Below are 20,444 nucleotides of genomic sequence, written 5' to 3'. Positions count from 1 at the left end.
TTTGCACAATAAAGCTAGATCTGCTTGCATTGCCAATTGCTTCTTAGTTTTCCATGCTTTGGAATTCAGTGGAAATACAGCAAACAAAAAATACATACACTCGAAGCCCAAGACGTTAAATTAAATCGCAGAGCTGACAGAAGTATTTGTAGATTGACTACCACTGAGTGCTCAGTCTGTGGGAATCATGCTTGTCTAGAGTTGTACGTTGACAACGTGTAGAGCGCATGAATACTAAGGCGTCTTGGCGCTATGTGTGCCAGGGAAGCAAATAAGAGTCGGGTGCGAACGGCTTCATTCCCTTGCAGCGAAAAGCCAGGTCTTAAGCATTTTTCTAAACCGGGGTCTGTAATTTTGACACCTAATGCTGGCAGGTAGTTCATTCCAGAGCTTTGATGCTCTGAATGAGACTTCTACCTCCCCCTCAGACCTTATATATCTCGGTGACCTGCGCTAATCCTTTATTGGCCAATCTAAGCTTCCGCTTTGGTAAATACCACTGAAAAAGTTTCTGTAGGTCGCTAGACCCTCCACCATAAAGTGCTTTATGCACTAGGCATAAAGCCTTAAACTCAATGCGCTGCTTGATCAGTAGCCAATGAAGCTCCCTAATGCTACTGGAGATATGATATTTGGGAATATTGGGCAGCACTCGATCTGCTGCATTTTGCACTGATTCAAGTTTTGACAATTGGCGTTTGTCAATGCCAAGAAAAAGTGCATTACAGTTGTCGATACGGGAGAGGACTAGCGCTACTATAACCACTTTTCTGAGGTCTAAAGGGATACAAGGTAGGACTTTACGCAGGGTTTTCAACAGATAAAAGCAAGGTGGTGTCATCTGATTGATCAGTCCCGCAAAGTTTAGTTGGACATCAAACCGAATCCTAAATTCCTAACCTTTACCCAGGGATTTGGGCAGTGACCTGCTTCTGCCAGCCACCAAGAATGATTCTAAAGAGGAGGCCCTGTCCGAAATCCCACGACCTCCGTTTTGTCTGTGTTTAGTTTGAGATATCTCTGATACATCCACCCCTGCTGTACTGAAATACACTTTCATAACGTTTCATAACTTGATGTTTTGAATGAAAAATACAGACACAAATCTGGTCTCAATCCTATTAACGTATTACAAATGCTGCATGATTATGAAATATATTTTATTAAAGTTTACAGTACAAAAATTCTGCATCATAGATTTTATACGTTATATATACACACAATATGTAAATTTTATGTTAAACATTTCATATATTTATACAAATGCATTGATATGTTTTTAGATTTCAAACGCACACACCACCAGAGTTTGAAATGTGATAGTTTCATCGATGAAACTGCAAGGCACGGCATAACAATAAATAGAATGACGACAAACTTCACAGCATTTTAGAAAAGGAAACTATTTGGTGTCCATGATGACATTGCCCTCTCGGTCCTTGACTCGGACTCTCCCGGAGGTATATTTCGTTTCTTGATGTCCATTACTGTACACCGTTTTCACAGTTCCATCTGGATATTCGCGCCTCTTATACGAAGAGGTATGCACTTCTCGTTGTCCGTTATTAAATTCAATAATTTTACTTCCATCTCTGCCAGACAAAACAGAAAGAAAAGGAAACATTAAAAGTGAAAAGACACACTATTGTGTCCGAGCGGTAGGATTCACCTGTGTCTGAATTTCATCCCCTCAGATCTGTGGCCGCAGAGCTGCATCTATGAAGGAGGACACTGATCCTGGTCACTAGTGTTCTGCACACCAGACAGATGTCCACCACAAAACAACCTGATGTGAAACTAACACCCACTGGAAGCTCATCACAACAATTCCTTCCAGGATACTTTTAACATTCTATACATGGATCGAAAAACCTCAGCAGGAGCCAGAATATTCCATAAATTACAGTGCAACAAGGAGAAAAGAGGGGGGAGGCAGGATCTACTTACTTTGATGGTGTGTGAAGCTGCAGTGCTAACCCCTCTCTGGATAAGCACACACGGACAGTGCTTCAGAGTTCAGAGCACCTTTATCCCAGGCCTTGTCCAGCCACCTTCTCTCCATCCCCCCAGCCCCATCTCAACCCCCCATTTCAGGCGCGCCTTTGGGAGGGTTATCAAATGCATAATTCCAGCATCTGTGAATGTGCTAGTGATGGGGTGGGGGGCAACCGAGGGATTGGCAGGTTTCAGCCCGTTCTTAAGTTTACCACTGTGCTAAAAGTCTCTACAAAAGCCAGCATTTTTTGTCTGCGCGCTCCTTTAGGAAGAATGATTTGCCCTGTTGAGGCCATCAATGACAATTGTCACACTGCCTAGGTGCAGAGGGGGTAATTGAAAATTCAAAGATACCCTGCATCGACACTGACCTCCATGGGTTGCCGCCTTTTCAAAAGAAAAATAGTAGCCATAACTAAAGAAAATGTCATATATATATATTTTTTTTGTTGCAACAAGAAGGCGCCGCACTCAGGAACTTGATCTTTTTACAATTTATTCAACAGAGCCCAGTCTGCACACTGACGCGTTTCAGCCTTGCGGCCTTGGTCACGGTGACCAAGGTCGCAAGGCTAAAACGCGTCGGTGTGTAGACTGGGCTCTGTTGAATAAATTGTAAAAAGAAAATGAAGTTCCTGAGTGCGGCGCCTTCTTTGATTCCTAGCTCTTGGCTGAGCTGTACGCCTGCACCCGTTGCTGTGTTGCTCTGGATTACAGCCACATTGTTGTAAAAAAAAAAATATATATATATATATATATATATATATATACACACAAACACACACACAACAGTATTGATTAGGAACAGGACCTTTCTGTTTTTGTTCGCTTTGCGTATCAGTCAGGGATCATTACGGCAGCTCCAGAGCACATTTTTAAGTGCTTAGTGCTCATATCCTCTGTGTAAAGGATGTGGCGGGATGGCTAGAGCTGCCGCCTTTGGACCTGGAGAACCAGGTTCAACTCTCGGCTTAACTCCTTTGAATCTGGGCAAATCGCTTCTTCTACCCATGCATAAAAAACATGAACGTGATCTTGTGTAATACAACGTGCTCATTTATAGCGCTCCAAGGCTAAAATAATGATAAGGGGGATACACAATGACTTTCGAATTCTTTACTGTTCCAACCATTTCCCTTAAAAGCCCTCTGTCCTTTTTTTATTACGATAGGGGTGTGGGGCAGTTCTATGTAGTGCAAAATTGAAAGTATTGGAGCCTTTTACAAGAGCACCAGTTACATTCCTTTTCTTTAGCACAGGGAGATTAAGTGATTCGTCAAGAATCACAGGATGTTAAGCTGATTCAGAGACTCGAACCTGGATCCCCAGCTTGGGAACCAAAGTCTGCAGTTCTGGACATAATGGCGCATTCCCTTCCTTTCCATGTTGGGAGTTTATAGAGCTTTAACACAATAATGGTTTTCACAGCCTGTAATTCTAAGATACATCAACACAGGCGCATCCACCATTGCCAACAATGGCAATAGAAAATGTGTTTGTGTGTTTTCACAGTCAGTAAAAGGGAGGAGTCTGGTCTGGGTAGTGTTGGGGCGTTAGAGGGTCCATGAGGGCTGAGCCAGAGCCAGGCACCTGCCTTTCATTTAAGGGTTCACTACCTCTACATGCTAGATGCATATCTAGCACATTAAAGCCAGAGCCATTTGCTTTGAAATTGTGTGTGTCCCAGAGTGACAAGCACAAGGTTCCAGTACTACAGGCCATTATCACGTGTCCAGAGTGTGAGCAGCAGTAAAGCAAGCAGTTTTTTTTTTACATGAGCAGCACAAGAAAAAGTTACTTAACTATTAGTGAAGTTCTCTAGCGTTAGTAACTTCAATAGAATCACACGCTTGAATATTCCCTGTTGTCAGTTTGGGAACCCTTGGTAGGCAATGTTATGTAGAACTCTTTAATAGAGCACTTTAAAGGCCCTCTGGAGTGGAGGACTACAGGCCTACTGATGTAAAGGACCACTTCTATCAGCTAACACAGATCATGGTGCTAATATCTTAATTGTAAGGTGTGCGTGTCTGTGTATGTAGCCTGTATGGTACATCATTATGTGTATCAGTGAACAAGAGTGATGGAAGTCTGTGGGTTCCCTTTGGATGCCCCTCGTCTAGTCCTGTGAACAAGGTGGAGGTGAAGTTGTTTTCCAAGACAGTTCTAGTGTATTGCTGACATTCCTGAAGCTGGAAGGAAGGAGACCTACACACTGAAGTGGGGACAGAAAAGAAAAGGCTCCTTTAGACATCCAAATAGGCGTTTTGTTGAGAGGAGAGCTGGTTAGTCTTCCAGTAGCACATCATTTGGTAGATGGTGGGCATAAGAGGTTGGACTGCAGTCTCTGTTGGTCAAGGGAATAGGATCCCCTTTGGTGAAGACAGTTTTTCAATTGGTCACACTCTGTGTCTGGTGACAGCCATGTACAGAAACCTCACAGCTATTTGTGCCTGTTGTGGGAGCTCGAGGCTTGGGACTATCCTGCCGTGAAGTGTATTTTTCTTCAGAAAGGCAAGGTCTGGAGAGAACAATCAAAACAAGAAGCACCCAAACGTACGACGCGCAAAATAGCGCTTTGCAAATTGTGAGTCTTTAGCTACTCACAATTTGCGAAGCGCTATTATGCATGTACAACAGTGTTATTACACTGTTTTGAGATTCCTAATGGGGTTGCAAATAGAGAGGCTCATGAATATTATTGAGCCTCTCGCAATTTGCGACCCCACAGGAATGGCAGGCCCTCCCAGGCATGGTGGTCTGCTGGGCTAAGAATACCATGTCTGGGACTGCTTTTAAATAAAGCAATTTTTTTTTGCAAAGCAGTCCGTTTTCCTTAAAGGAAAACGGTATGCATTTAAAAAGAAAAAAAATGAAACGTTTTAGTTTGATTTTTTAAGGGCAGGCAGTGGTCCCGGGGACCACTGCCTGCCCTTAAAGAATATTGTCCCCTGCGTTTGCAATGGGGAAGGGGTCCCGGGGGACCCTTTCACTTTTGCGACCCCTTAACCTTAATTTTTCGATTGCAATTGCGGGGAGAAATCATTTGTACATTGAATTGCGGACGCAATTAGGAAGGGAACGCCCCTCCTAATTGCTACTCACAATTCCTAATGTGCGAGACGCAAATAAATTGTGACTCGCTTTTTAGGAATTGTACATGCCAACTGTGATTTTGCATGCGCAAACCGATTTGCAAATCCGTTTGCGCATGCAAAATCACGTTGTATATCAGGCCCATAGTCAGTTATTCAGGCTAGCTAGGCAGAGACAGATTCAGTCTGATATAACCACATCCGAGCTGACTAACCAACCCCACGGAACAGCACCATTCACAAGAAGCATGCACCCAAAAACACAGTACACCTTTATGTAAATCTGGCACAACCTAATGTCCGGGCACCTGCTTAGCCTGAGGTGCAGCATTATTGTTCAATCTAGAACTTGCCTCTGTTGACAATCAGAGAGCACAACAGCTCAGGGGGAGCCTTGTGTAAGTAGGTTTTAGCACAGGGAGTCCCATAGGTATCTTGGTTCGCTCATGAATGGAAGCAAGGGATAATAAGAGTCCTGTTGTTCCTGACAATTCGAGAGGCCATGAAGCCACGTTTTCACAGCAGGCGAGTGTTTCTTTCCCTCAGTGGCAGGCACCACACCTCTTTGCCATCAGCAGTAAAACAGACACATGCCGGCGTACCGCCCATGTTATAATGATTGTGCATCCCAAAAGGGCCAGTTTGGGTGACACGGTCAGGCCACTCGTCAGATCGCACCTGGAATATCTGGGTCCAGTAGGTAGCTATAGGCAGGCACAGCCAAGCACCATGGATGAAGTTTGCTTCGGCTGCACTACAGCGTGAAATCTGAAATCTAACCGCATCCATGCATATAATTTAAGTGGACTGAAGTACACCCAGTGCAGGCACTCAAAGTGTATAAGCCGGCACCGGTCACTGGGGGCCAGAGCTATAGTTTCCTTCCTTATAGGTCACTGTTTCTCCTAAATCTGCCTTCCATGCTACCCTGGCGGAAGGTGTTACCAGTGGAGTCGTTGCCTGTGTTAAGTGTAATCTAGTGAATATGCGCTGGCAAGTTCTCACCAATATCAAGGCTGTCAAGGCCTGGCATTCGGTGGGGGCCTTTAGTAGGTTGGGATAGTGCTGCCTACAGAGCGTGTGTATCTAAATAAAAAAATGTGTCGAGAACTGAGGCCCCTTCACGCCCCATCACCATAGAGGCAGTCAAGAATTCGTCATTCGTAAACAGGTCATCAATGGTTCCCCCCCTCCCCCCCCCCAAGTAGACAGTCAATGTATTTGAGCCCTGGGTGCTTAAAGATGAAGAGAAGTGTTTGAGGGCCTAATGTGGTGAATATAGTGTAGAGCACCCATACCGCTTTCGCAGGCCCTCCCAGAATATCTGTGTGTTTGCCACTGTGTGGATTTCAGCACTCTTGAATTTTGGAACCTTCCCTAGGAGTGTGGCGAGTGGGATGGGAAGGCAATATCGTGCTCGATGGTGAGATATACCATTTAGGGTGGAGGGTGCAGCCAGTAATACGCATATTGGCCCATGCAATTTAAATCATGAGGGTCTTGAGTGTTGAAGAAATGCCTGTTTAACAGGATCGGTATGTTTTTGAATAAATATAGCAGCTTCGGTAGGGAGAATCATTTTCATAAGGGCAACTCTACCATGCAGGGATAAGGTGAGTCTAATCCACTTCACTACCTGGTCTTCAATTTTGTTTATGATAATGCAATAGTTTTCATTTAATATGGTGGCCTTGTCTTGGCCCACCCAAATGCCAAGATATTTGAGATGTCTGGCACCATGGGATACGATAGTCAAGCAGCTGCTTCTTCGCTACCTGCATAAAGGGCAATATAATTGATCGCTATTCCTGAAAGTATTCGGAACAGTGTAAATGATTGCATAACCGAGCTCACCTGCCTTTGACATGTGAGTGCTCTCCCATTTGTCTCGAGGTCTATTGCGCCACAGGTCGATGAAATCTTGCATTCCCATTATGTCGCAAAGAGCCACAGCTACAGCATTATGTGTGCAAGTCAGCGGGTGCAAACTATCTAGAAGTTTATACAGCACTAAGTTGAAATCGCTACCCCACAATATTGTTTTAGGTTGACAAGTCACAGCGCCTCCACATCTGCCAAATAAACCCAGGGTCGTCAGAATTGGAGCTGTATGTATTTATTATTGTAAGATGCTGTGTGGCTATGCGGGCCTGTAAAACATAACTGCCTTGCGGGTCGTTTTCTTCAACAATAAGTGTAAGGTACAGCCACCGGTGAACCAAAATGGTTGTCCCCCTGGAGTTAGAGTAACATGAAAATGACCTGTGGCAGCATCATCATGCTGTAAACATGGGGGTTTTGTGTCCCCCCCAATATGTGTCTTCTGTATGAACACTGACAATCTTATGGCAGTCTAAATAAGCTAGTATTTGTCTAGCTTTGCGGGGTTGTTAAGGCCCTATATGTTCCATGATACCAGGTTTACAGGTGTAGTGAGCTTATGCGCGGAGGTCATCAGTCTGAAGGTGGTCTGTAGCTCTTATGTGCTATGATGAACTTCTGTCGAGCGGTGTCTAAACCTTAAGAAAATCAGAATACAAAATTGTGATCTTCAGTGTGCAATCACATGTACATCCTCACTCCAACCACACCAGCCACCCCAACCTGCCAGTGAAGTAATCCCACTCTAAACACTAAATGACTGAGAACAGCCATGGGATAACTGCTTCATCGAAGTTCCTTCTGGGAGGAAACCAGAGGCCTGTTCGTCAATACCACCTTTCCAAGGGTGAGCTTGATCGGTCTATCATTTGGGCATCTCGGATAGCAGGAGTAAGGAGGCCGGCCAGTTTATACAGTCAAAAAATGGATATCCTGGTTCAGTTTTTTAGAAGTGTGATACGTTGCTCTGGAGGAGAAATATCAGCCAGTGCCAAAACTGACAATTTGTCCATAGGGGCAGATACTGGTATAAAGTCACAGTAAGTGGAGTATGTCAGGCATTATGAACAAGGGGAGCATGTTGTCAACAGATGTGTCAGCTATCCATTCTTATTCTACACCGGGTCCGGTTGACTGCTTGATGAGGCAGGCCTACCCCGCTTAAACTTACAGAGGAATCACAAGGCAGACCGCAGATCGGAGAAGATAAATAGCTGTTCCCATAAGTGATCTTGGGTAAAGCATTACATAGTAGATGCCTTTCGGATGCAGTTTTCGCTTGATCCGCATGTAAACAAGCTTTGCCTCCTGCACTTTTTGGGTAAAGTCCTCGTAGATGGATATAGTGGTGCCCTCATGGAGATGGGGCTGCTGTTCCCTGGGCAGACGCAGGTATTGCGGTTTCGGAAGCTAAACAGATGGACTATATCAGGTCTAGGTGGAGCATCTGGAGGCAGTCGTGGTTCCAATGAACGATGTGTACGTTCCACTGCAAATAGTCATGAAAAAGCATCGGCGCAGAAGAAGCATTTAAGTAGAACTTTTATGCAGTCGGCCATATTGCTAGTGTTTGTGTATTCAGGGAGTCCTAATAGCCACAAATTGTTATGCCTGGACCTGGCCTCTGTATTTAATTTTTTGACTGTTGAGTATGCAAAAAGTCCTCTAACTAATACAGTTTTCCCATGGTACCAGAAATGCAGTTCTCAATTGCAGATAGTCAGGATTCAGCTGCAATTATTCGCTTATCTTGCTTTGTCAATGTGGCCATTGTGTGGAATGTCTGTGTCAGGTTGTCTATCTTGCTGTCGGTGGAGGTTAGGCTTTATTTCATTTCTAAAAGAAAAGAATGAATGTCCGGTCTGATGACCTCAGTGAGCACCTCTTTCTAATCAGTGGGCATTGCTCTGGCCACTTTCGTAGCCTCAAAGCTCAGTTTGTTTATGATTGGTTCTCCCAATTATGGTTGACAAATTGCAGTAGATGTGAATATTTGAGTGTCCCTTTCAAGGCCCCCCAGAGGTACCTGCTACCCATAAGCCACAGTAGAACCCTCCCACCCTCTGGGTCAGAGCATGATGGCACACGGACATCTCCCAGTCGATAATCAATGCAGGCAGTGTTGCTGGCATGCCCCAGTGCTAGAGGTAGCCTACCCCCCAAGCCTAACTGCAACCCAGTCATTACACGACGGGGCCAATTTCACAAACCGGGCATGGTCTCCCCAGCCATGCCACACCCCGATCCTTTCAGCAGTAGCGGCTGCAACTGCTACTTCTCACCAGTCCATGTAGGGGCAATGGGCCTTCATGCTAATCTGATTCCAATCCTGAGCCGATTCTGGGCTCCAACGGGAGCCTGCTTCTCCAGCAACAGCCTTGCAGCCTGATCCAGACCCCATGCCTCTGCCTCAGCTTTCAGGTTGCTGCAGCCCCGCCCACACAGCGACAGTAGCACTCCGGGTAGCACGATCAAGCCACAGTGCCGCTCATCGATCGCTGTTCAGGCCTTCCACAGCCAGAGACTGTGTGCCAGCAGGGCCACCACCCGCCCCTCACCTCACCTCACCTCACCTCACCTCTTCTCAGCGGCACAACTGTACAGGCTCCCTCATTCCCACTGACCTCTGTGGAATGACAGCCTGACTAGACCCCGCCAGGCAAGCTAACAGCTCAGAAGAGTAGCATTGCTGCTGTTCAAGCAGATACAGGAAGGGTCCGGCCTTCCTTGGATTGCTTACTCCTCCAACTCTTCACTTTTTATATGTTTTATGCCTGGATGCCGCACGTAGTGTGTGGATTATGCAGGATAATGATCCTGGTGCAAGGAGCCTCACAACAGTGCAGCCATCTGGAAGCTGGGAACTCTAGGGCCCCCAAGGCCTCCTATTTTGTTACAGCAAAATATTACAAAGCTTAATGGGCTATTTTGACTAGAAGAAAGGCAGATCAGTAATCCTGCAACTCCCTGATCCTCATGGAAAGCACTCCGATACCTCTGGGTCTAGCCAGTGCTATATAAAACTATGCAAATAAAAATAAATAAATAAATAATGCAGGTAACCTTTTCTCTTTAGGTGATTCAATGTATCAGAATGTGGTATGATCAGGAGCACAATGACCTCAGAACACTTAAAAGTCTATTTAGCTTGGGGCAAGGTAATGACTTTGGTGGTGCATACCAGTAGGTTGTTGCAAGACCATGCATGTAACTACCAATTAGCTTTGAATTAGTGTCTGCTAGTCTTCTCTATGACAGTGGTACAACATGTTAAAATTACATTAATATGCTTTTACAATACTATTTAGGCTATGCAGTGCACAAAAGCAATTATATGAAACAAAAATCTTACAAGTTCATTCGGATGATAGTGCCATCTGGAAATATGCTTTCTTCTCTGCCATCAAGAAACAAATTCTTAACAGTCTGGTCAGGAAACGTTATCTCTTTTCTACCATCAGGATAATGCTTTTCTGAGCAAAAATGAAGCATAAGATACATTTATTTATGCAGCACACAAAATAAATGCTCATTCTCTCAAACTAAAATGTAAGTGTATAGTGAACACAATCTGACCATGGAACCATGCGCTCATTGCATGGCCTTGATAGCAAGCACATCCAAACAATGGCAAACATGAAAGCCAGTGGCATAAGGGGGTTGCTACAAAGGCCATTCTCTCTGTATGTGTTACTGTACGGTTTTGAATAACTGAAATTTGAGGAGGATCAAAAAAACTAAAGATGTCAATAGCCAGACCTAAAGGCACCAGCCCTAGACAGCATTACCTTTTTTTTAAGTTAGTTTCTGGCAGCATTACACAGTACTCTTTTTTTGAATAACTGGGTGATAGGATTGCACCTTACTTAAAGAAGCTACCAAAATACCCACACTTGATACCTTTAGTTAAACATAATTGCAATATTTGTATCCAAAAAACATCTTTCAATAGTACATACTTTGAGTAAATTAGAGTGTAGCACCACAGTCAGATATAATAAATATCACCCAATAAATATGATATTAATTCAATCTGAAAGAAACAGGTTAGTGTCAGATTCCTTACCCTGGAATATCCCCAGGTGTCAGACTGTATCCGTAAAGTTTTCATCAGCAGTACCCCTGCGCATCGCTAGGCGTGGTCTGCGGCTCCACGTCCGTCGTCGGCGTCGTGATCGCCGACATGACGTTGGAGTACTTAGACGCCGCCCTCGTGTGCTGACCTCAGTTCTTTTTTCCGCACCAGCTAGCGCAGATCCGGGAAGAACAGTACTCTTAGTTATTTTTTGACTAACTTTTTGATCTGTTTTGGATCTCTTTTCTCGAATCAACTTCGACTCCTGGTGCCGTAGGGATTCCTGGCTCCAAGCCATGCGACACCTGTCACCGCCTGATGTCAGTGACCGACTCCCACAGCTGGCGACAAGTTGTGCCCCGACTGCCGGGCCTTGACCTCGAAAGCTAGGAGGGAGCGGTCCCATAAGCTACTCGAGATCTGGCAGTCGGCTCCGCACCGCACAAGGTCCCGGTCGAGGGACTGTAGGAGAGTGGGGTCTGCAATCCTATGGTCACCCCCGATTTTTGTTTTTGCTTCACTGGTTTACGACTTTCCCTGGCTGTGGGCCTGCTAATCAGACCCACAGCCTAGCTGTTCTCTCTCTAAATTGACGTGTACCCTAGGTGCATTTACCAATTGGCACTGGGCCACCTTATCAGTCCCTGTATCCAGGGCATAGGTGTACCCAGGGCCTACCAGGGGCTGCAGCATGTATTATGCCACCCCTGGCTGGCCACTCAAATCTGACACAACTGGCTGCACGACAGCTGGGGCAAGGTGGTGTAAACACCGTTTGCTTTAGATATAGTATTCCTATATCTAACCCTAAAATGGACACATGTATTCCTATCAGTCACTCCTTTGGCAGGCCTTAACAATCCTGAAGGCAGAGTGCTTGGAATTATGTGAGTTGGTGCTCTGGCATGAGCTGAGCCCGTCTGCAGCTTGCGGAACCAAGTCCTAATAGCTGTTCCATGATAACGCGTACCATATACTCTTAAGTGCATTATAATCCTTGCGGTTATTTGCCAACTTTGGTATTGCTTTATCAAAACATGTCGAGTAAGGTGTCATACGAATTGGAATACTAACGGCTCGCCAATTCTGGCGACGGGGTTAGCATTCCACCCTTCTAGAGGGACACGACATGTATGTAACTGTGAACCCCGGTTAAAGTTAACTCGAGCCTCAGCATCACAAAATGGATGCTGTCACCACAGACACAAGTCTGACCTCCTGCTGCTGGGAGTCCTTCCAGCGAGGAGAGCTTGGATAAAGGGTTTCCTGTCAGGGGCGGTGCTAGTACCATCCCAGACAGGGTTTTGTGTATCCCAGGTAGGCAGGGCTGAGAGGAAGGTGACTGCAAGTGGCACCCCGGTGCTCACTGTGCATATGCCGGCTCAAACCAGTTCCAGGGGCACACCAGCCCCTGAGCTGGGGAAAGTCCGGACAAGGGAGAGGGGTGTAACCACTCCCTCCTGGTCCCACCCATGGGCAGGACCTAGTCGCGTGCCAGCCCCTTTTCTTAGGATAAAGGTAGGAGCGGGCCCCCTTCCCAAATTAGATCATCCTGAATCTTGAACGACTTTCTACGAAAGGAACTCTTGACTTTCTTTGAGGACTTTCCCTTGTGGCTAAGGAGTAGCCACCCTGCACCCGCAGGCACCATCTAAGCATCGCGGTTTGCTGTAAGTCCATCCTCCGGATCAAGACTGCCCAGCTCGACGAGACCCGGATTCCCTGGCATCTCTGACCTCTACCTGCATCAGCAGGCCAGCTGAGATTCGTGGGTGTGACGAGACCTGAGGGACCGGCCATCTTCTGAAACTGCACGACGCTTAACCAGCACGACCGCCGAGGGATCCTCGAGTGAGTGCTTTGGGGTTTGAGAAGCCCTAACCCTGAGCATCTCCAGCACCGAAGTCCAGCCCCCCAGCATCCACGAGATCTGCGTGGGGCCCTTCTGCTCTTTGCTGCTCACCGCGTTGTCCGGTCACTTGCCCGTTGGCTAGTGGCCTTCCTGACGACGTACCACGACGATTTCAACGCTGGTCTGGTTGCTCCAGACTGGCCCTTGCTCCCTTCCAAGAGAGGAGCACCCCGGACCCTCATGGTCCACTCCAGACGCCATCTTGACTCCACCGTGTGGGCTTGACTTTGCCAAGGTTTGTTGCCCCAATCCTGGGTCCAGCATCGCCGACAGTGGATACCTTCGTGGGACAGCTCGCACCTCCAGCCTGGTCGCCGACAACGCCTCCTAGCCCGTGTGACTGCAGAGTCCAGCGTCGCCCACTCACCTGGTCGAGGTGACTTCATCCGGTGCCATCCTGGTGCCCACACAATCACTGGCTAGTGATTAAGAACTGAGTCCCCTCTGCTTTCAGGTCGTCTCCATCACCGATCCAGGCTTGGATCATACCGAACTTCTTCACTGGTCGCCAGCCAGCAACTTCTTCTTTCAGGCTCCATAGACTACAACGAGGATTCCCGACGTCTTTTGAACCCTATGCAGCCGCAATCCCTGGGCTAGGTAACCCGAGCATTTCGGTGCTCCAACGCAGGTTCACTATCCAAGTGTCCAGATCCTTTGTCGTTTTTAGTCTATCTAGTCGGATTCGTCCGATGACATTAACTTAAGAAATACTAGCCTCCATAGACTTTGTCCCGCATCCCGCGTGAGAGTGCACACTCTGCACCCGATCTCCCTAGGCCTCCTGCTCCTAACCTTAGGGTTCAGTAGTGTAGTCCTAGCGATCCTGAAGCCTCTGGATCTCGTTACTTACCTGCTAGTATTTTGCATTCCACTTTTAGTGTATATGGTTTTTCGTGCCCCTCGGGCATTTGTGTAAATTGTGCAACTTGAAGTATTTTCGAAAGATTTTTGTTGTGTGCTTAGCTCCCTGACTCATTAAGAGATCAGGGTAGACTTGTCATAAATAAATATCCTTTTATTTTCATAACAACTTGTGTGGTGTCCTTTCACTTGGTGTTCAAGGGGTATATGTGATGGTAAAACAGCTGGCTTAACACGCCCTCTAGAGTTTAGCCTGAAGACTGCTTTTGTCCACGCTACTAGGATAGCTGGTCTATAAGGTTGACTTACAACCAATCATCAATAAGGGTCGTTTGGTATGATACACAGTGATCACTAGAATAGTGAGCACTAAATATCAGGCCAACTTCTCACAGGGACCGGCCGCGGAAACGCAGTCGTCGCTCGTCGAGTCATCACCACCACTCATCGGGCTCCAAGTCCTCCGGTAAGTCGAGGCATTCAAAACAGAAGTCGAAGAGGAGACATCGCTCTTCCGACGCCGGTCGCGCAACGCTGCTGAGGGTTCGGGTGACACCGCCCGCGCGGCTAAGTCGGAGCCACAGGCGTCGCTTCAGGCCCCACACCCTCCGGTCCCTGGGCTGCAAGCGACGCCAGAGGAGATACGTAATTTCCTCGTGGCCATGAGGACTCACTTCCCTCCGTCGAGGTCTCTCGGCGCGCCTTTGGGCCCCGCAGACTCGACTAGGGGCCTTGGTGGGCCAGCAGCTGCGGCCCCGGTGCCGTCGTCGACTTTGGTCCCGATGCCGCAGGGCCCTGTGGGATCCAGTTTCCACAACTATGACCTAGACCAAATAGGCACTTACAAATTGCTTATTTTTATGGTGTACCTTACGTTGCAAAACCATTACAACTAACTCCCCTATTTTAATTGATGGGGTAGGAGGTACATCCACATTGTGCCACTTTTAAAAATTGCCCAATCCCTTTTGTAAAACAACAGTTGTGAGACGACGAACAACACACACATGTGCCAGACTCAGACAAAGGAAAAAAGTGTGTGTGAGAGAGATGGCGCCTCACGGGCGCACCACTGACGGGAACCTGGCAGGTACTCACCAGGATTGCCCTGATCTCATCATTGGCACAATCAAGCTCAAAAGAAAAGATGTGTCCAATAACAAACAGAAAGTGTGTTTGTGAAGATATGCAGTGTAAATAAACCACCAACAACACATAGTGTCAAAACAACATATAAACCACAAACAACACGGATCTTTAATTTTATTCTGTCTCTTTCGTGTTGGTTGTGGGCTCTATAAAAGTGAGTATGGCTACTACTTATCCAACCATACTCCACTTGCCGACATGTTTCATTTCCATTCAAAATGTAGGCAATTTCTTCAGGGCGTCACACATTTTAAGCCACTGCATTGGACATATGTAGTCTTCACAACCTCAATCGGCCAACTTGACTCATACCAGCCGAGAGGACGGTACCCTTGTGTGTTTCTGAACGACTCCGGATGTGAGTCACTTTGCCTCCCCTTCGGTTATTTTCACGATAGGTTGAAGGACATTCAGCGTTTCATCAGCCTGTGGGATCCAGGCCTGGATCCCGGTCGATGCCAGTTGACCTTACGACTCCTCCGCTGGCGCCGACCCCGATGGTGTCGCTCCCGGTGCTGTCTTTGGAAGACGTCGGCCCTAGTTTCAGCCCCGGTCCAGGTCCGGCGTCGGAACGGCGCCGTCTCCGGCGTCGATGGGTGAGGCCTTCATCTAAGACCCGGCTCCGTCATTTCTGCCTGTTTACCAGGACACAGATGAGGAGGAGGTGGTGGAGGACTGGGAGGGGTCTGAGGACCCTTCTGGCACAGCAGTGCCAGTTGAGCCAGGACTGGGCAGATAAGCTAGGGAAGGCCAGTGGCTTGGATACATAGCCGGACACTGGATTCATCTCTCCTCCGTCCATGGCTACGGAGGAGGGTGCTACTTATGGTGTGGTGTTGCGTAGGGCAGCCAAGTCCTTGGATTTTGAGCTAAACTCCTCACTGAGGTGCTTCAGCCGCCAGTAAGCTTCTCAGAGCCTCTACTGCCGTTTAATGAGGCCCTCGCGGACGTTCTGATGGGCACCTGGTCCAAGCCCTCCACAGTGCCCCCTGTGGATCGGAACGTGGCCCGACGCCACCGCCCGGCTCTGGGCGACCCTAGCTTTCTGTCCGTGCAACACACCCCCGAGAGCCTTGTGATTTAGTAGGCCTCTACTTCCCAGACCGCATTCCCGACTGCTCCCCTGGATCCGGAATCCAAAAGGTTTGATCAGTTTGGAAAGAAACTGTTCTCCTCATTAAGTTTGGGGTTGCGGTCTATCAACACCGCTAGCTTTTTGGGCCGTTATAACCATTCCTTGTGGGACACGGTTGCAGACGTGCTGCCCCAGTGTCCGGACGAGGCCCAGGCACGGCTCGCCCAAGCCCTTGCTGAGGGGCGGGATGCGGCACGTTACTCAATCAGGGTGGACTGGATACCAGAGACTCGCTGGGCAGGGCTATTTCCACGACGGTGGCGGTTCGCCGCCACGCCTGGCAGAGGTCTGCCAATTTTTCAGGGGATGTCCAGGCCACGCTCATGGACATGCACTTCAATGGCAGTCACCTCTTTGGCGACAAGGCAGACAGTGCACTTGAGCGTTTCAAGGACTCCAGGGCTACGGCCAAGTCTTGGGCCTGTCAGGCCAGTGCCAGCAAGCTTCTGCTTTTCGCCCCTTTCGTGGCCAAGGAAGGGGCGCCCCAACACGTCCTGCCAGCCACAGGCCGCAGAACCAGCCTCAACGCGGCCGTGGACGTGGTAACCGTCGTGGCGGTGGTGGGGAACAATGGCAGGGTCAGTCCACATCTACTCCTGCATCTGCCTCAAAGCCTTCCTAGTCCGACCTTTCAGGCCCATTCGACGCCAGTGGGGGGCAGGGTCCGCCATCACCTCCTTTACTGGTGTACCATCACTTCGGACAGGTGTGTGCTGAAGATCGTCTGAAGGGTCTACTCCCTCCCCTTCGAGGCGACCCCTCCAGCCATGCCACCGCAGTACCACCGCATGTCAGGGGATCACTTGCAACTTCTGCAGGAGGAAGTTGCGTCCCTCTTGGCCAAGGAGGCTGTCGCGCGCGTTCCTGGGCCAGAAGTAGGACATGGTTGCTATTCCCACTACTTTCTGGTACCAAATAAGGGCAAAGGAGGCCTACGCCCTATCTTGGACCTCCCGAGCGTCAAAGGCTTCCTCCAGAAGGAGAAGTTCAAGATGCGGAGTTTAGCTTAGGTCCTGGCTGCCTTAGACCCTGGAGACTGGATGGTAGCGTTGGACTTGCAGGACGCATTTTTCCACATCCCAGTCCTGCCGGCCCACCGGCGCTACCTGCGGTTTACGGTAGGCTATGAGCTCTTTCAGTTTACCATGCTCCCCTTCGGCCTCACCAGTGCCCCTCGGGTGTTCATGAAAGTGATGGCGGTGGTCGCAGCTCATCTGCGCAGATCAGGGGTTCCAGTCTTCCCCTATCTCGATGACTGGGACCTGAAGTTTCAGTGGGCACATCATCAAGGCAACCTGTATGACCATGTCCTGATCTCGGAGGGCACTGCGAGACAGTTGCAGTGATGGCTCACGGACCGAGATTGGGTCAGCGGCAGATCCCTCTCCCTACCCCAACCGGAGCACTTAGTAGTGACGGATGCGTCTCTCCTGGGATGGGGGGCCACATGAGAGGATCAGAGGCCTCTGGTTTAAGGCGGAGTCCCGGGTCCATATCAACCTTCTAGAGCTGCGGGCGATTCGGCTTGCACTGAAGGCATTCCTTCCCACTGTCTGGGGAAGTGTAGTGCACGTGTTCACGGACAACACCACCGCCATGTGGTACCGCAAGAAACAGGGCGGGTGGGGTCGTGGACCCTTTGTCAGGAGGCTCTGCGCCTCTGGACATGGCTGGAACACCAGGGTGTCACCCTGGTGGTTCAACACCTGGCAGGTTCCCTGAACGCCAGGGCGGACAAACTCAGCTGTCGGTGCATGATGGATCATGAATGGCGTCTGAACTCGGACGTGGCACAAGGTCTCTTTCGGCAGTAGGGAGAGCCTTGGTTAGATCTATTTGCCCCCGAAGAGAACGTGCAATTTCATCAGTTCTGCGCGTTGGAATTTCCAAGGCGGCACTCGCTCGGAGAGGTTTTTCGTCGGGAGTGGAGCTGCGGTTTGTTGTACGCCTTTCCGCCTATACCACTTCTGCCCAGAGTGCTGAAGAAGATCAGGCGAGACCGTTCCCAAGTCATCCTTGTGGCTCCGAACTGGGCTCGAAGATACTGGTATCCCGAGCTACTCAGCATGTCAGTCGATCCCCCGATTCGTCTGCCTCTTCAGGAGGACCTTCTGTCGCAGCAGCAGGGGACGGTCCTCCACCCGACCCTGTCCAGTCTCCACCTACATGCGTGGCATCCCTTCACGAAATCGGTGTACGCTTGCAGGTGGAACAAATTTGTGGAATGGTGCGCAGCAAAGGCTGTGGATACACTTTCTGAGGTTCTCCTCTTCCTTCTTTCTCTTGCCCAGCAGGGCTCTGCTCTGGGCACTCTCAAAGGCTACCTCTCGGCCATTTCAGCCTTCTTAAGACTTCCTGATCAGCCTTCTCTTTTCAAGTCCCCTGTTGTAAATAGATTCTTGAAAGGCGTCACACACATGTTCCCTCCTGTTCCCTTTGTGATGCCTAACTGGTGGAGTCATATGGTGTGGCAATAGTCTCCTATGCAGATGACACACAACTGGTGATCAATTTGTCCCGTGATCCAGTTGTGGATGCTGAGAATTTCTCGGCTTGCCTTGTGGCTCTTGACGGCTGGATGAAACAAAAATGTCTCCGCCTTAATGGTAACAAGACGGAAGTTCTTATCTTAGGTCCACGTCCTTCCATCTGGACCTCTGCCTGGTGGCCCACTGAACTGGGCTCTTTCCCGGTCCCAGTGGACACAGTTAAGAACCTTGGCTTTCTTCTGGACTCTAATCTTGCCTACACCAATCATGTGGGTAAGGTCGCGGGAAAATGCTACGGACTTCTGAAGGTCCTAAGGAAAATCCTGGACCTATTGCCCCCTAGCTCCAGAAAAACCATGGTACACGCCTTGGTCACCTCCCAGTTAGATTATGGGAACTCCCTCCTATGTGGACTTAGTAAAAAGGGCCTAACACAGCTTCAACGCGTCCAGAACGCTGCAGCGAGGCTGGTCCTCAACCTTCCTAGGAGAGCCTCTGGGAAACATGCATTACGCACCCTTCATTGGCTCCCAATAAAGGAAAGAATCAATTTCAAAACCATGTGCATCACCCACCGTATAGCTCACAAAAAAGCACCTCCATATCTCCAGGACTTGCTTCCAGTATATCGCCCTACACGTCCTTTGAGGTCGATGGGTAGCATGCAATTAGTGGTGCCTCGGATACATAGAGCAAGGATGGGAGGACGCTCTTTCAGACACCATGCCAGCAACAACTGGAATAACCTACCTATCGAACTGAGGATGGAGCCCTCTGAACCCAGGTTCAGACAGAGGCTGAAACCCCATCTTTTTCCCAGGTTAAACTCAGCATAGTGTACCCTTGCCCCTGTGTCCAGCCTCTATGAGCTCGGCCGAAGAGTTGTAGGTAGGGTTGTCAGCGCGGGGACGCACTGTTCTCTGTGCAACCAAGCGCTTAACAAATGCCATAAACTAAACTAAACTAACTAAACTCAGTGAGACTTGAACCTTGTACTGGCTTATCTGATGTGCGCTCCATTCGAGCCACTTCATAACTGTCCTCTTCGTCTTCTGACTCTTAAAACTGCATTCCTGGTTGCAATCACCTCTGCCAGGAGAGTGAGTGAGCTCCAGGCTCTGTCTTCTAAGCTTCCTTTCTGTCCATCCGGACAAGGTTGTTCTGAGGAATCGTCCTTCTTTCCTGCCCAAGGTGGTTATAGCCTTTCTATCTAGCAGTCCATCACCTTGCCCACCTTCTTTCCGCCTCCGCATCCCTCGAAAGAGGAAACAAGGCTCCACCGTCTGGACCCAAACGTGCACTCTCCTTTTATCTAGACCGCACACACAAGTTCCGGGTAGACGAACAGATCTTTGTTGGTTACGTGGGCGCTAAGAAGGGACGGGTGGTGCACAAATGGACCATCTCTCGGTGGGTAGTTTTGTGCATCCAGGTCTGTTACTCTTTGGCAAAGAGCCTCCTGTGGGGCTGCGCGCCCATTCCACTCGGGCCACTTCGGCAACTACTGCCCTGGGTCGGGGAGTTCCCTTGCAGGACATCGGTCAGGCAGCTACATGGGCGTCGCTGCACACGTTTGCTAAGCACTACTGCCTGGACAGCCAAGTCCGGAGAGATGGCTTTTTCGGCCGTTACGTTCTCCAGGACCTTCTGGTGTGATCTTGGTTCGCAGACCCACCCCTGGGGTTGGTATTGCTGGGGTATCTATTCTAAGGTAAGGAATCTAACACTAACCTGTTTCTTTCAGATGCACAAGTTACTTACCTTCGGTAACGATAGATCTGTAAGAAACAGTAGTTAGTATTAGATTCCTTACCGCCCTACCCATCCTCCCAGTTCTGCGAACCGATAT

General features: G+C 48.7%; 1 protein-coding gene across 2 annotated transcripts in view; it reads right to left on the bottom strand.

The window, feature by feature from the left end:
* Nucleotides 1-1,149: 1,149 nt before the first annotated feature.
* Nucleotides 1,150-20,444, bottom strand: part of CPAP (centrosome assembly and centriole elongation protein) — a 354,772-nt gene continuing 335,477 nt past the window's right edge. For both annotated transcript variants that reach the window (XM_086935221.1, XM_086935222.1), the window contains 2 exons: nt 10,324-10,444; nt 1,150-1,592 (listed from right to left, as the gene is read on the bottom strand). In XM_086935221.1, coding sequence (XP_086791347.1) covers nt 1,403-1,592; nt 10,324-10,444 — 311 coding nt within the window. In that variant the 3' untranslated portion in view covers nt 1,150-1,402. The remainder of the gene's footprint in view (nt 1,593-10,323; nt 10,445-20,444) is intronic.

The sequence above is a fragment of the Lissotriton vulgaris genome, chromosome 8 (assembly GCF_964263255.1).
Source record: "Lissotriton vulgaris chromosome 8, aLisVul1.2, whole genome shotgun sequence".
Taxonomy (NCBI): Eukaryota; Metazoa; Chordata; class Amphibia; order Caudata; family Salamandridae; genus Lissotriton; species Lissotriton vulgaris.
The sequence above is the reverse complement of the archived record's forward strand: the minus strand, read 5'-3'. Positions and strand labels throughout refer to the sequence as shown.